Genomic DNA, 16,822 nt, shown 5'->3' with positions numbered 1-16,822 from the left:
TTAATAAATTGTTAGGAATAAAGGAAAGTACACTGAGATAAAGTTGGTACACTCCATTTTGAGATAAGTCTTTCATCTACAGTAACTTGAAAATTAGTGGACAGAATTAAAAAACACAAATAACCATAAAACAAAGCATATTTTGATAAGTATCATGAAAGGTATAGTCAGAATGTTACATGTATATGAGAAACTATCACATCCACGTATAGGAGAACCTTGAAAAACCAGATGAAAGATTATATGGCATAAATATTACACAGTGATTCCAGGTACTTAAAATTAAATAGTTTCCTTTAAAATTAAAACCAGACATTTGTATCTCAGGAAATCAATTAATATTGGTGCTTACTTCCTATTCTCCTTGTTTAATATTATATGATCCTAAATTTGATCAAGAGCTAGATGAATGAGTTTAGCTTTTCAAAAGTAGCTTTGAGATTTCATCAATCTATTCATCGTTTGGATTAACCCAAAGGACAAATTAATATATGAATGTTGGTTCTTTGGGGGCATATTAATTGCTTCAAGTTCTCATTCTAACAATATTATTACTGTTGCAGTATACTCGTCTCTAATACTTTTTAAATTTCTCCCCTCCCTAATCACCTTCTCCCACGCTGTGGGATCCCTTCCCAGTTGAATGTGGGTGGGGCTCTTGAATGTGATGAGCTCGTCAGTCTCATGCATATATTACCCTAGGTAAGGCTCCTCACAGCACACTGGAGGAGACTCTCCTATGGCCTTGAAAAAGCAAAGGGCCATGATGTGGAAAGGCCGTGTGTCAAGGAATTAGTAGTTGGCCTTTAGGTGCTAAGGACCTCCTATGTAAAACCTCAAGGAAATGAATTCTCTCAGTAACAGTGAACTCAGATAAAAGAAAAAAAAAAAAAAACAGTGAACTCAGAAAAGCGCCTCAAGCCTCAGACGAAATCACAACCATAGCCAACACTTTTCTGTTCAACCCCATAACACCCTAAGCAGAAGACCCAGCTAACCTGTATCCAACCTCTTAACCCACGGAAACTATGAGACAGTAAATGAATGTCCCTTCAAGTCACTAAATCCATGGTGATTTGTTAGAAACATGAAAAACTGTATAATCCCTTCAGCCAGATCTCAGCTACCCTTTTTCCATAAATCCTAACCCTCCATCACCAAGACACCAGGTATTTTTTCTTGGGTCCTCACCATATTTTTTCTCAGATGATGGATTTAACAATATGCCTTGAATAAATACTGCTGTTTCTGACATTATGAGAACATAAAATTTAAAATAACTTTAAAACTCTAGAAAAGTAGATTGCCAATATTTAAATATGGACAGGAACAGGGCCGAATATTTTCAGAGAAACCCACTTTATATCCTTATCTATGTTTGCCCAGACATATTATTAAAGTGTTTTTCAGTTAACTCCTAAATTTTCATAATACTTCTTCCTGACCTATTTGGCCTTTACAAGAGACATATGGCTTTTCTTTTCCAAAATGAATTGTTAAGTTGCCTTTCTAAAGATTGCATTTTTGGGGGGAGAGGAATATTCTTACCTGTACAACAGGTACCAAAACAATATTGTGATAGATTATGGGAGCAAGAAGGCCATAACACTGAGTCACAGCTTGAAGAGCATAGCTGGAATCATTTAGAGAGTTGCTAAGTTCCAATGCCACTAGTACTCTCTCACACTCAATCAGTCTGGCAATCTGTAAAGAAACAGGCACTGATATTCAGATTCAACATAGGTGCTTAGCTTATGTGTCTCTAAGGAGAAGAAAGGGTAGAAAATGTGATCTTTCTGGCTAAAAACAACATGAGTGTTTGTATTTTAAAAAACCTAATATAGAAACAACTCTAACTCTCCAATAATATATATAGATAGCATGGCCTTAGAATTAAACTTCAGAATTTTTAATAAAACAATACAAGTACCATAACAGAAAAGAAACCAGTTTTATTTATTGATAAGCTAAAAACTTGGCTATATTTTTATGTTAAAGAAACATCTAGTTTTTAAAAATATAAGCTATAATAATGAAAATATAAAATCTCTATAATACTGCCCCTATTTGATTAACAGAGTTTCATTTCCTTTTCTGATTTGGGAGAAAATGGTAAATTTTCAGCAAACCAAGCTAACCTCCTATTATACTTCTGTTAATTATACTTTTACTATTTAAACTAAAATGATAGTAAAATGTAAAGTTAAGACTTTGAGAATAAATGCCACTTAAAAAGAATAGTAATCCATTCTTACTCCTCTTTTCCCTTTCCTGGGGAAAGATTCCTTTTTTTTTTGAGACAGAGTCTCCCTTCGTTGCCAGGCGCCAAGCTGGAGTGCAGTGGCACGATCTCAGCTCACTGCAACCTCTGCCTTCTGGGTTCAAGCAATTTTCCTGCCTCAGCCTCCCAAATAGCTGGGACTACAGGTGCACGCCACCACGCCCAGCTAATTTTTGTATTTTTAGTAGAGACGGGGTTTCACCATGTTGGCCGGGATGTCAATCTCTTGACCTTGTGATCCACCCGCCTTGGCCTCCCAAAGTGCTGGGATTACAGGCGCGAGCCACCACACCCGGCTTAATATTTCATTTCACACACACACACACACACACACACACACACACACACAATCTCTCTCTCTCTCTAAAGATTATGTACAAAGAAACTGTCTGAGTGGTAACCAGAAATGTCCATATAGTCAGTTTTGACTAAAATAGTAGTCTAGCATTCTGAAATTCATTGAGGTACTTGAAATTGTTCTTTGTTTTCAGGTTGAAGATGCTGAAAGAAGAAACTGAAGGCAATGCAGTAGGAACATGGTGATAATGGTCGTGAGTACTTGGGCTCTACAGGACAGTGAACCTGTCTTGGGCAAAGAGTCATTTTTTTCACTTCTATATCCCCGGAAGCTGGCATAGTCTCATGTAACAAGTCTTGGTTAATTGTTTAATGGATGGGTAGGAAATAGCAGCTATACAAAAAAATAGATAGCTAAAGCCTCCATACTGAAGGAAGGAAAGAGAGAAAGAAAAGAACTTCAAGCAAGAATGAAAGAAACAATGTAGCATCATTACTAAATGCAAGAGCATTATAGAGTTGCAGATGTACACAGAGCAATGTTCATAACCACACTGAGAATCTATCAATAGGAGACAGGTTACATTCCTGCCTCCATAAAGACAATATTATAATTAAAAACAATGTGGCAGATTGATATATAGCAGCATGAAAATATGGGCAAGCTATATTATAAAAGTGCTAAAAAGGCAAGTTACAAAATAACAAGTAGATCAAATCCCATTTTCATAAATAATAATATCAGATTTGTCTAGGCATATGTTTTTAAATTACAGAAATTATATGAAAGCAAAATTGTTGTATTCTTAGTGGTAATAAGATTACAATGGGTTTTACTTTATACATTATATATCTTTGAATGTATGAAATACATAGTACTTTTGTACACAGGGGGAAAAAAGATAAATTGAAAAGAAGAGAAAAAAACCATGAATTCAGGCCTGTGAAACTTATATGAAATATCACATAAAGTCACATAATCATACAGTGTCCTTTCAGTCCATTCATCAGGCGAGCTATTCAATCACTCAAAATACATGACCTTAAAACATCAAGAAGAAAATATAGTGAATCTGACATGTTTTAATCACTCTAATTCACTTACTTGTTGAGATGGGAAAATCTCATTGCCTTTAATATTATCACAGAAAAGATTTTCTTCTTTAATTTTGATGTCACTTATTACAAAAATATTTCTGAGAAAAAGGTATAAGAGGATTGAAGAAGTCTCTGCCAAAATATCTGCATGTAATCTGCAATATAAAGCAAATGGCAGGTTTAAACATAAAATGATTTAGCAGGTCAACTGGTCTTTTTACATTGATTTGTTCTCAGTATCTACACCATGATCCCAAAAAAAAAGCAACAAAAATGTTTAGAATAGCTATTCTTGCAAAGACAAGTTCACAACTAAGAAAATTAAACTACTGAAATACGTCACAGATATATAAAATTAATTAGTGGCAATTTTTTGCTTCTAATACATAAAGTTATTTTTTTATCAAGATAACAAAATGCCTACAGATTTTCAGAGGGTTGAGAAACAGGCCCAATGTTTCAAATTAACACATTTCCTGAAAATGAGGGTCATTTACAGCAAACTCAGCCATAGTTAAAAAGAAAGCCTTGACAACGCTTAGATTATTTCTAATTATCTTTTCTAAATTGCAGTTGACAGAGCCAACCATTGGCCAGGCTGTGAAATCTGCAAAGCCTTTCTTGTGTCCAGTATTCCCTTCCTTGCCCTTAGCCTTATTTGGTGACAAACCCTCCCTCTTAAGCTTCGGGCTTATCTACTCTCTATACCCCATCCCTATAAAACAGGACAGGGGCTAATATCAGTAATATCAGTAATTCACACTGAAATATGATCCCTTTCACGACCATGTTACACTTTAAAATTATCTTTACCAGGAGGATTTTAGTTCTCCCACTCTCACAACTCATACTGAACCTGCTCTTGGTCTCATGATGGCCTTTGGCACCTTGACATGTGCAATGAGTCCAAGTTGTCACCTCCTGGCTCCATTTCCTTCTCTATCCAGCCCAGACTTTGATCAGTCTTTTCAATAATCATCTTTTTAGCAGGTTAGGTTCTGTCACCTCCTTATTTTGTACAATAATCAATTTGCCTGACCTTGCATACATGTCACTGTCCAATTTTTCTATCTCTGTGACAATGATCAATCACATACTTGCTGATTTGACTCACTCATGCTTTCTTTCATCCACACTAGCAATTGCAGAATGCCTACTAATGTACAAGACACTGTTCTAGACCCTTGGGTCTTTAGCCACAAGGAGCTGAGCTTCAGTACAAATTCATGTTCAATTACATCAACTGAGTCAGTACTGCATCTCAACAACACTTCCATTTATCCCTGATTTCTCCTTGTTCACATTTCCCATGAAAAAAATCATTCTAAATCCTTTGTTCTCTCCGCCCCATGAACTCTAATGTCCTCCAGGCTCTACCACCATAGTGTTATCATCACCTGCATTTCTTGCATCTTCGATCTCTCCCTCTCTACTGGCTCCCTTCCCTCCACACTCCACAATTCTTTCCTTCAGCCTGCCTCCCCACTAAGCTTCTGCCTGGTCTCCTCCTCTTTAGCACCAAACTTCACATGAGTGTCTTTGCTTGCTAGGATTTTTCATTTTCTTGTTTTCCTTAGCCAATTCCAAAATGGTTTCTGGCCTATCATGCTACAAAAAGTGGCTCTCCTGAATTCACCAATGGCCTCCTCATTGCCAACTCTTCTTCATTTGTATTCTACTCAGCCCTCTCTGTGGCATTCTACTGAGCAGCTCCTCTGCCTGACGTGGCACTGGCATTTAATATCGCTGGCCGTCCCTCTTTGGTGATACTTCCACTTTCCTTAGCAATGCACTTTCTTGGACTTTCATTTTCTGGACAGCTTCTTTACAATATTCTTTATTGGTTCCATCTTCTGCTTCTGCCCTCTAAATGTTAAGCCATGCCTAGAGTTCAACTCTGGCCTTCTATCTCTTCTGTTAAATAGTCGTTTCCTGGGAGATAATAATTCATTTTCAAGATCTTGATGATGAACTCAATGGACAATTTCTAAATCTGTATCTCTAGCCTTGATACTCTCCTGAGTGTTAGCACTAGATAAATAAACCTGCTGGCATCTCATATTCACAAAGCTGTCCTGCTGGAAAACTAAACTCAAAATATCCTCAATCAAATTAATTATCTTCCTCCAAGAACTTGTTCTACCTCTCATATCCCCTTAGCAAATGTCACAGACTTCCCAGTCGGTTAACACTAGAATTCCCAGTCACTTTTCACTTTCTTTCTTATCCCCACAAGTCACATAATATCTAAGTCCTATCTCTTCCTCCTCCAAAATGCCTCTCGAATCCATCCCCCCATAGCACGTAGCATCCCTGTACATAGAAAATGCTAAATCTGTATTTGTTTAATTGAATGGAATTATCAATGCCTTGCCTGAACCAATATTTGCATATTTGAGCTCGTTATCTTTGATTGAGGAATGAAGGGTTTTGTCTCCTTATTTTAAAACTTTCAGGCATTAATCAGGTGAGGGAGATTCTTGTTGCTTTTGAACTTGTTATTGAAACTGCCTGAAATTACCCTAATACTCATTTCTGGGCCTGCTTCAAAACTTTGTTCTTTTCAGGAAAATGACAGTAAAGACAAAGGATTGTAGTTTTATATGGCTTCTGCTAGTCTAATGGCAGTTGCCAGTGGTCTGATCCTGGGAGCCTCTTCTAGCAAAGGAAAAGCCTTCTTACCATAACAGTCAACCTGTCACACCATAACCTTAATCCCAATCTGACTATTCTCTGATACAAAAGCTCCTAATGTATATTTGTGTTTTATGATATAACTGATATTACTTTGGTTCGCAGTTGGTATTTTTATTTCATAACCTTTAACCTTATGCCTCCAGTGTTTTTGCTGACTCTAGGAAGAAAGTTTCTCAGCCAGGTGCAGTGGCTCATGCCTGTAATCCCAGTACTTTGGGAGGCTGAGGTGGGAGGATCACTTGAGGCCAGGAGTTAGAAACCAGCCTAGCCAACATGGCAAAACGCCATCTCTACTAAAAATACAAAAATTAGCAGGGCATGGTGGTGCGTGCCTGTAATCCCAGCTACTCAGGAGGCTAAGACAAGAGAATTGACTCAGCCCAGGAGGCAGACGTTGCAGTAAACCAAGATCACGCCACTGCACTCCAGCCTGGGTGACAGAGTGAGTGAATATTTAAAAAAAAAAAAAAACCGAAAGAAAGTTTCTAACAAGCACATGAGACCTTGCAATGTATACTCTTATTATAATTCTTATTAGAAATCATTTTATATGACCTATGTGAACATGATATTGAAAATAATTCCAGGTTTCACATCCAGTATCTGTATTTTCAGTAAGCAAATTAATATTTTAAAAGAATATTGCTAATTACCTTCTCTGTGTAATAGTAATTATATTGCTTAAACAAATAACAGATTTTTCATCCTGAAGAGGGGAAGCAACAAAATAATCCCAAACTGGTGAGAAAACTTTCTTGGCCAACTCATAGTTACCAACTTGATAGGCAACCTACAACAAAAAGCACATCGGTTATGTAATACTTTTGTCTGTGAATGCATGCTTTAAACAAGAAGTCTTATAGTATACAATGTATGACAGCATCTTATACAGTGCAATCACACACTCATTTCAGACATAATTATTCATATTTGCTGTTCTGTTCTATAGTGCCATAGTCAGGTAATGGCCACTGACAAGGGAGACAGACGCATTTTTGAAATCTCTTTTATTTCTAAATTGCATGGAAATTTGAAACTCTGTAAGGATGTTTCAAATCCTCATAAGCAAAACAAAGATCACATCTGAGCCAAATTAATTTCATTTCCATCTATCTCGGCAGTGCACTCCATTTATTATAGATACTGTTATAATGAACAATCTGTTCCAAGAGAAACAATCAGATTTCCCAAACCCAATATATGAAAAAATACTTCATTCTTTTCTGGTTCTGACTGACACTTTCAGAGCTTTTGTGCAACAAAAAGTTCACAGCTGAAAATAATAAAGAGTAAAACAGAGAATCCTTCCAAGAAGGCTTGCTATGTTTAAAGTTTAACAAATTTAGCATTAGGCAAAATAAATGATTTCACTGGTGAAGCCTAGAAGCTCAAAAGAAAAAAACTGACTTACCTATTTTTTATGGTAGAATATGTTTCCTTAATGATGTTCCTAAAAGCATTCCATTTAATATGTAAGTAACAATACAAAATCTCACCAGATGAGCTCTGTACTGCTTCAAATCCTTTATGGAAGCAGCTAAGGTATAAAGTATAAATGCCCTCATGGAATGAAGTCAGTGAATGACACATTACTAGAATATTCTCCACTCCACAGACTCACTTAGAGGGCCAGAACTTTTCAAATCTGCCAATGAATACGATCATTCAACCAATAAGCTTCTATGAAGTTTCTAGTCTGTGTTAGGCACTGTGGAGATAGACTCTTCAAAGTTTAGATACAGACAGTGTCAGATTCTATGAAACTGGAATCAGGTTAAAGGCATAAAACCCATAACATCACAGAAAAACTACAAAGAATAATGTTATAATTGCAGAGGCTTTGGAAAAGTAGACACGAAGACTTCAAGGAAAAGGCAGGGCTTGAGTTGAGCCCTAAGACAGAGATAAGATTCCGATCGGCACAGTTAAGACAGAATCTGCAAAAGGTACAGAAATTGAAGTACATTTAGGAAAGACTAGAGAGACAGCTCAGAGTTTGAAAAAAGAAAAAAAGTAGACGTTTCATCCCTCCAAGGTCTGAGGGGGAATAGATGAAAAAGTAAAAGTGGGTAATATGATTGGACATGATTTCAGAAGGCCTTGAATCAGATGGAAGAATTTAAAGATGTCAAGTACTGGACTAAGCACTTGATGTGCATTACTGTATTTATTCTTCATCAAAGTTCTACAAAGTGAGCTGTATTGCCATCCCTATTTGTGAATGAGGAAACTAGAACCCTGAGAAGTAGAATAATTTGTACAGAGCCTGACAGTCAGTAAAAACAGTGAGGCCAAGTCTGAGAGTGGTAAATGAGTCACTTCTCTGGGCTACATTCATCCAACGACACAGCTGTACTAAGTGGTCACTGAAATACAAATATGTATAATTAAAATATATAATTATTAAGATTTATCATGGAAAGCAATAACATAATGTGTAAGAGGGTTGGTGAAACTAGAATTAACTGTTCTTTTCTTATAAAATGTATCCTTTCTAAAATAATGTTATTTGTCCAATTCGCTAACACTGCAAAACAAGAAAAGATATTGTGATAAAACTAAGGTTTATAAAACCGTGAGATTTTATGAGGTTTTCTTAACAGAGAAGTGCAATGAGATAAGCATGTTCAAAAAGAGTTAACATGGTCCTGGTAGTGATGTGCAGAACAGATTTTAGAGGGACTGAATTAAAATGAGGAAGAAGCACAAAAAGACGAATGAAATAATGAAGTACAGTAGACACCTTCCTCTTGATGCCTGACCTTCACTTGGCTTCCAGGACTCCACACTTGGTTTTCCCTTTACGTCTTGTCCTCAATCTCTTTATATTGGTATGCCTGGGGGTTCACTCTTTGAACTGCTCCTCTTTTCTGTCTACCCTCATTTCTTGTGATACCATCCAGCTGCCTAGTTTCATCACATGACTACTCTCATATCCCTCTCCTGCCGACCTCTTCCCCAAACTCCAGATTCATACATCTGATTACTCAACAATTCTCTCCATATACGCTACATACCTTACCTCAGCATGCCTCGAACTGATCTCCCACTTGCCCCAAATCTCCACCACTCACAGCCTTCCCCAACTCGGTGATGTCAACTCTGTCCCTTCAATTGCTCAGCTAATACCTTAGAGTCATGTTTTATTTTTCTCTTTATGGACTCTTGTTAACTCCTCCTTCAGTACATGTCCGGATGCTAACCACTTCTCACCACATCAACCACTTCCACACTGGCCAAGCCACCTTCACCTCTCACTTGGTTACAGCAGTGGTTGGTGCTGTCACTCTACCCCCTTATGCTCTATTTCCAATGTAGCAGCCAGGGTGAACCTTTAAAAACAGGAGTCACATTACGTCACACCACTACTCCAAACTGTCCAATCGCTGTTCACTTCGCTCAAGTCAAAAGCCAAAGTCCCTGTAATGCCCTGGAAGTCTTTTCATGATCTGCTCCCCATCTACCCACTCACCTCTTAGCAGCTTGACCTATCCTTTTACTCTCCATGGGTCCCTGTGCTCCAGCCACACAAAGCTTCCTGCTGTCATCTATGAAGCATACCAGGTACACTCCTGAAAACCTTACGGTGCTTGCTCTAGCTGTTCCTTCTGTGAAGGCTCTTCCCCTAGAGAGCCATTCCTTCACCTCCTTCAAGTCTCTGCTTAAATCTCACCTTTCGTGATCACCCTATTTAATATTGCAATCTACATTCCATTCCCCTACTTCGTATTTCCAATTCGTTTTACACACTCCACTTGGTTTTTCCATAGCACACACTGTCTTCTGAAATACTAGATCATTTACTTGTTTACCGTGGTCACTGTTTATTACCCAGCTCCTACCATGGCATTTTGTTCATGTTGCTTACAATAGCAGTTCCAAAAGTGTGGTCCCTGGGCCATCAGCATCACCCAGGAACTTGTTAGAAATGCAAATTCCCAGCCCCAAATTCAGACCTAGTGAATCATAAACTCTGGCAGTGGGACCTAGCCATCTGCTTAACCAGCGCTCCAAGTCATTCCTATGTGCACTCAAGTTTTAGAGTCACTAACCTGGGGCAATGCCTGGCAGAGTATGCACTCAAATAATGTGTTGAATTAATTTAAAAATTCTCTTTTCCTGATAATTTCCCTCTACCCACAGAGAAGGACACCCAACAGTTGTACTAAACTATAGCATGGTTAATAGGGCCAGAGTGAGTGCCTGACTCATGCTGGGTGTTTTAGAACCTCTCCTGCAAAGCAAGACAGGCCCCCATCCAAAGTTTGGTTCTGATGTTAAGACTTATGACACTCCACACAGCAGGAGAATTTTAGAGAAAGTATACTGCTTACACCAGGGACTTCTGGGGAGAGCTTGGCAAGCACGAGTCTGTCTGAACTGGCTTGGGCAAAGCAGAAGGAGAAAGCAGGTTGGACTTTCCTAGGAGTTGAGAGATAGGACTGGGGAAAGTGCATGCTGGCTGGGAGGTTTAAATTTCCTGCTGCCACCAAATAAGAAGGTGAGCTCACAGGCCTTCTTATAGTCCTGCCCAGATGTGGGGCCAAAGGTTAAAAAGAAGGGTCAGGATTAAAAACAAGTTACAGCTGGGTACCATGTCTGACGCCTATAATTCCAGCACTTTGGGAGGCCAAGGTGGGCAGACCACCTAAAGTGAGGAGTTCAAGACCAGCCTGGCCAACATGATGAAACCCCACCTCTACTAAACATACAAAAATCAGCCGGCTGTGGTGGCGCACTCCTGTAATCCCAGCTACACAGAAGGCTGAGGCAGGAGAATCACTTGAACTCAGGAGGCAGAAGTTGCGGTGAGCTGAGATTGCACCACTGCACTCCAACCTGGAGTAAGACTGTCTCGAAGAAAGTAAATAAATAAAGACAAGTTACAAGTCAGTTGTCAAACATCAAAAATAAGATCAGTGGCATTCCAGCCTGGGTGACAGAGTGAGACCATCTCAAAAAAAAAAAAAAAAAAAAAAATCAGACACTTTATTATGCTGGGTGGGCCAGTCACATTCTCTTTCCCAGGAATTTGGAACCACAATTAGGAGCCAGTCAGCTATTCTCTGTTTATACCTGAAATTGAGGGATATATAAAAACTCAGGAACTGCCATCTTTCCTCCAAAGGTGGAGAAGTAACAAAAGCCAATCTTTAGAGAAAATACAAGAAAGCAGACATACCAGAAAGAACCAGAAGTATGAGACCTAGAGCTGCCTGGACTCTGCTGCATTGACAACGCCTAGCTGCATTACCCAAGCTAGGCTGGTTCCATGACTTACAAGCAGGGTCTTAACTGAAACCCTAAGTCAGAATTAGCTAAACAAGCGCTAGTGTCATGGTAATGAGATTGATAAAAAGCATATTTTAAAGGATGAAGTGATGATATCTAGCATATAACCTGGCACAAGACAAACATTGACTAAATGATTCATCCATAAATAGATAAGTGGAAAGAGTGGTAATCTTCAGTTAGAGGATGAGGGGGAAAAGAAGAGTTAAAAAGAGCTTTAAAAATGGAGATGACTTCTTTACCTGAAACTCTTTTTTTTCTTTTTTGAGACTGGTACTCACTTTGTCACCCAGGCTAACACCTCCTGGGCCCAACCAATCCTCCCACCTCAGCCTCCCAAGTAACTGGGATTACAGGTGCATGCCACCATGTCCAGCTAATTTTTGTATTTTTAATAGAGATGGGGTTTCACCATGTTGTCCAGGCTGATCTTGAACTTCTGAGCTCAAGTAATCTGCCTGCCTCAGTCTCCTGAAGTGCGGGGATTACAGGCGTGAGCCACCACACTGGGCCTATTTTTTTTTAAATAAAAAATAAAAGGCAAACCATTATCAGTCAAAGTGGTTTTGGTTAATAATGGGTTTTAATGAATTCACATAGAGGGACAGGTGTGGTGGCTCACGCTCGTAATCCCAGCACTTTGGGAGGCTGAGGTGGGTGGATCATGAGGTCAGGAGTTCAAGACCAGCCTGGCCAAGATGGGGAAACCCTGTCTATACTAAAAATATAAAAAATTAGGGTGTGGTGGTGGGTGACTGTAATCCAACTACTCAGGAGGCTGAGGCAGAGAATTGCTTGAACCTGGGAGGTGGAGGTTGCAGTGAGCCAAGATCGCACTAGCGCACTCCAGTCTGGGCAACACAGCAAGACTCCGTCTCAAAAAAAAAAAGGAATTCACATACAAAGTGAGAGATGTGTGAACTTCATTTCCTTTTCACCTGTCACCATCGTGATTGCTAAGAAAGCATTCATGTTCCAACATCAAACTCTACTGCCAAAATAAATCATGAAGATCTGCTAATTAATACCAACACAGGGAGAGAATAAAAAGAAAATTGATAGAGAAAGATAAAGACAGTGAAAGGGAAGGAAGGCAGTTAAAGAGGAGAGGAGCTCTCTAAGGAGCAGAGGGTCACTTAATAGATTGGAGAAATGCAGGTTCTAGAAGACTTGGCACATGTTAGGTGTCCAATACATGACTTCCTGGAACCTGGACAGAGCTGTTGAAAGGCATGAGCTGGTCCAAGATTCAAGCTTGACATCTGCTACCTGAGCAACTTTGGGTACATTTCTTAACCTCTCTGAGACACCCTTTTAGGGATACCGTGGGATTGATAAAGAAAGGATTAAATTAATCTGTTCCCTCAATTCTAAAATGAAAGTAATCATACTACCTCATGGAGTTATTGTAATAAGTGGAATAATAAATTTTAAATGTCTGGTACACAGTAGTTTTTAAATAAATGACATTCCTCCTTTCCTTATCTCAGCAAGCCATTGTGTCCACTCGCTGTTTGATTTAGTAGTTCAACAATTCACCAGAATATCGAATTTTGTCTTCCACCTATTTTACAGACAGGAAAATTGAGGCCAAACAATTGGCTTAAAATCAGTCTCCAAGGTCAAGATCAGAATCCTGCTCACAGATTTCTACTCTTCTACATTTATATCATATTATCTAGTCATTTTCTACTTAAAAAGGAGGAATAAAAAGAAATAGTATGAAAAGAAGAGAAAAATAGCCTCAGAAAATGTATAATTCAAAAAGGTTGTTCAAAAAAAAAAAATTCCAGATAGACTAAACTAATAGTCTTCTACATTTAGAGAAAGCCTAGTAAAGAATCACTTGATTTTATTAATGTTTACAGAATAATGCTGAGTAAAAGTACAACCTAAAGTCCCCAAAGCCAAGTTAATCACAGGCATTTAGTAAAATGTCTCCATGCTTTACTATCAAATATTAATAATAACATGTTTTAAGAAGAGAACTGTCCTGAAACTAGAAACTAGCCACTCTCATGAAAAGTAGATTGCACTTGCAAACTTGAGGTACATTAACTTGCTGAAACTTAAAAGCTTAAACTTAAGTTGTAAATTAAGGAGGTTTAATAAGTGAGAAAGGTTTGCTTTAGCCACTTCACATTATGAGACAGAATGCTCATAAACCATCATAAATGAACTACAGAACTGCAAATATAGTGTCAGTAAAAAAAAACACAGGTCATTACTTCATGACACTTCTCATTATCCCAGCAGTATAGCTCTGACTTAGTTTTATTAACTTCCAATGAAAGTTCTGCCAAATTAAGCCCAAGAGTCAAACCACTCCCTGGAGAAAAATTAGGCCTTGATGAAATATTCAGTTCCTCACAATAACTCCATCACTGCAAATTAGGGAATATATTAGATTCCAAAGATATCAAAACATCAGAAAATCATGAGCCAGTATGACATGCTAAACCAATACTAGACAAATCCTAGTAATTCTCTCAATTTAATTTTCTTTGAAAAATATGATATGTAAATTGCCACTAAGATCTTAGCTTATAATATTAATCAACTGTTAAGCGAAAAATAGCATAACAAAATTTAGAAGAGCCATTAGCTCTACAGACAACAATAGGTTTAAAATTAGATCCTTGAGACCTAGGTCAATAAGTCACTCTTTCTAGCATCCTCTTCACTGGTGATATGTTTTAAGTCAGGCAACAACTATTTCAGCAAAAACATTTATTCATCAGTATATCCCTAACTAAAAACGATAATATTTATTCAGTGCCTACTGTGTGATAAGTGCTACCATTAAATATTTGCTAAGCATAATTCCATTTAATACGCATCATACCTCAAGAAGTAGCTACTACTATTACCCTTGCTTCACAGATGAAAATTACTTGTCCACTATCACAGGGCTACTCTGAGGAGCTGGAATTTGAACTCAGGTCTGTCTGCCTCTACTGACCCAGTTTTACTTTTATAAATTTATCCAAAGAAATTAATGATGGATGTAGGTAAAGATTTATATACAAAGATGTGCAGCACAGCTTTGTTTATAATAGCAAAAGACTGGAAAGTATCTAGATGTTTAGCAATGGAGAATTATTAACAAACTATTATATATCCATAAGATTCAATACCATGGAACCATTAAAAATTGTTCTTGAAGAATACTTAATAGAATAGAGAAACGTCAATTATATGTTAAGTGAAAATATCAGGATGTAAAATAATATATATGCTATGATTAAAATTATATGTTGTACCTAAGTTTATGTACATATGTGTATGCATGTGTGTGTGTATATATATATATGTATCAATTAGATCAATAGGCATATAGATACACAAAAATAAAAGGATATCTCTGGATTAGGGTTTCTCAGTCTTGACACCACCGACATTTTATGCTGGATAATTCTCTGCTATGAAGGCTATCCTGAACATTGTAGGGTGTTTATCAGACTCCCTGGCCTCTACTCACTAGATGTCAGTAGCACCCCTCTAGTTTGTGACAACCAAAAATTTCTCTAGACATTGACAGAATTGCCCCAGGGTAAGAACTCTGCTACTCTGGATGATAAGATAACACATAACATTTATTTCTTCTTCGTGCATTTCAGTATTTTTCAGCATTTCTAAAATTAATACATATGTGTTACATTTGTAATCCAGAAAAAAAAATGTTATTGTCAAAAAGCAAATTCACTAATAAGAGAAGGAATGATTCCTATTTTATAAGACAAAACTGTAGTAATGGAAAATACGTGTTATAGGAGCTTTAGAAAATCTGCTGTGATTTTTATTTCCATCAAAAATTACTTTGTAACTGCTTAAGAGAAAAAAACATAGCAGAAAAATGAGCAGAAATCTCTTCTACCTGTGTGAGGAACATCCGAGCAGTAATAGTAGAAAGGGGTGGATAAACCAGAATTGGTTTAGTTGTCTCCCCAATAGCACCCCCAGCAAGCTTTCCATTATTAGAATAGGCAGCAACTGCAAATACATATTTTTCATTGGTTTCTAAACCCTTCACTTCAAAAATGCTTTTACCGTCAGCTGGTATCTATTAAGAAAAATATATTTCAAGTTATACATGGAAAATTAAAATAACATGACTTTTTAAAGACAATTAAGTAAACCTTCTATTTAAAAAAAAAAAACAACTTTTCCCTTAGTCACTGTTGGATTTTAGTTATGATTCAAGTGGAAATTAGAGAGATTCACCAAAACAATGAATTCATCAAAAAATTTAATTATCATAAGGCTTCAGTAAGATCTCCTGACACTGAATTTGACGTACCGCATCTCCTGAATTTGGGAGATGATTATTGTTTAGCCGTACTTTTCCATAACTTCCTTCTGCTTTGCAACCCAAAATGCAGTACCAAGAGACCTGCAGAGGAGAGAAATGACCCTGTTTAAAAGGCATTCTTTTATATCAATGTAGCAAAAAAAAAAAAAAAAAAACTTTTCTAAATAAAAATCTAACTATTCAAGTTTTAAAACATAAAATTGAAGTTTACAAATATACTGAAGTTTAATTTTTAAAAAGTAAAAGTAACCTTAGCTAGTTTACTGGGACAATTAAGACTAAAATAATATTTACTATTAATTATTTTAACCACCATTAATTGAGCAGTTCCCACTGCTAATAAGAAATTTACAGAAATTTTCTAATATGTACAACTCTATGAGATGAGGTTACTATTGTCATTTTGCTTCACAGGAAATGGAGATGCAGAGATGTTAAATAAATTTGCCCAACATCAGACAGATACTGGCTGGGGTTGACTCCCAAAATGACTTAGTCTTCGTGGGGAACAAAAGGCCAACACTCAAATGATTTTCATATTTTATATGATAATGTGTGACACAAAAAGCGAGTGGCAAGAGAAGCAAGACATTAAAATCTAATATTTTAAATAAAATGTAAAAATACATATGAAAAAGCCTGGAAGAAAACACCCTAAATAAGAACAGCAGTAGGATCTGGATGATAAAATGGTAAGATGACAAGTAGTTAATGGGTCAATTTTTTTCTCCAATTTATACACTTTCTGAAACATTATATGTAGTTTAATGTTATATTTTGAATATAAAAATTAGACATAAATCAAACACAAAATGTAAATCCCAAAGAAACAACTAAACTTAATC

General features: G+C 37.2%; 1 protein-coding gene across 8 annotated transcripts in view; it reads right to left on the bottom strand.

Moving 5' to 3' along the window:
• The window catches only part of CFAP54 (cilia and flagella associated protein 54), a 363,952-nt gene that overhangs the window by 265,595 nt on the left and 81,535 nt on the right, over window positions 1-16,822 (bottom strand). For all 8 annotated transcript variants that reach the window (XR_013522378.1, XR_004728978.3, XR_013522376.1 and 5 more), the window contains 5 exons: window positions 15,966-16,058; window positions 15,543-15,728; window positions 7,027-7,163; window positions 3,684-3,831; window positions 1,549-1,704 (listed from right to left, as the gene is read on the bottom strand). Coding sequence is in view for 2 of the 8 variants with exons in the window: in XM_017976307.4 (XP_017831796.4) it covers window positions 1,549-1,704; window positions 3,684-3,831; window positions 7,027-7,163; window positions 15,543-15,728; window positions 15,966-16,058 (720 nt within the window). In the remaining 6 variants the exon portion in view is untranslated. The remainder of the gene's footprint in view (window positions 1-1,548; window positions 1,705-3,683; window positions 3,832-7,026; window positions 7,164-15,542; window positions 15,729-15,965; window positions 16,059-16,822) is intronic.

This window comes from Callithrix jacchus, chromosome 9 (genome assembly GCF_049354715.1).
Source record: "Callithrix jacchus isolate 240 chromosome 9, calJac240_pri, whole genome shotgun sequence".
Classification (NCBI taxonomy): domain Eukaryota; kingdom Metazoa; phylum Chordata; class Mammalia; order Primates; family Cebidae; genus Callithrix; species Callithrix jacchus.
The sequence above is the reverse complement of the archived record's forward strand: the minus strand, read 5'-3'. Positions and strand labels throughout refer to the sequence as shown.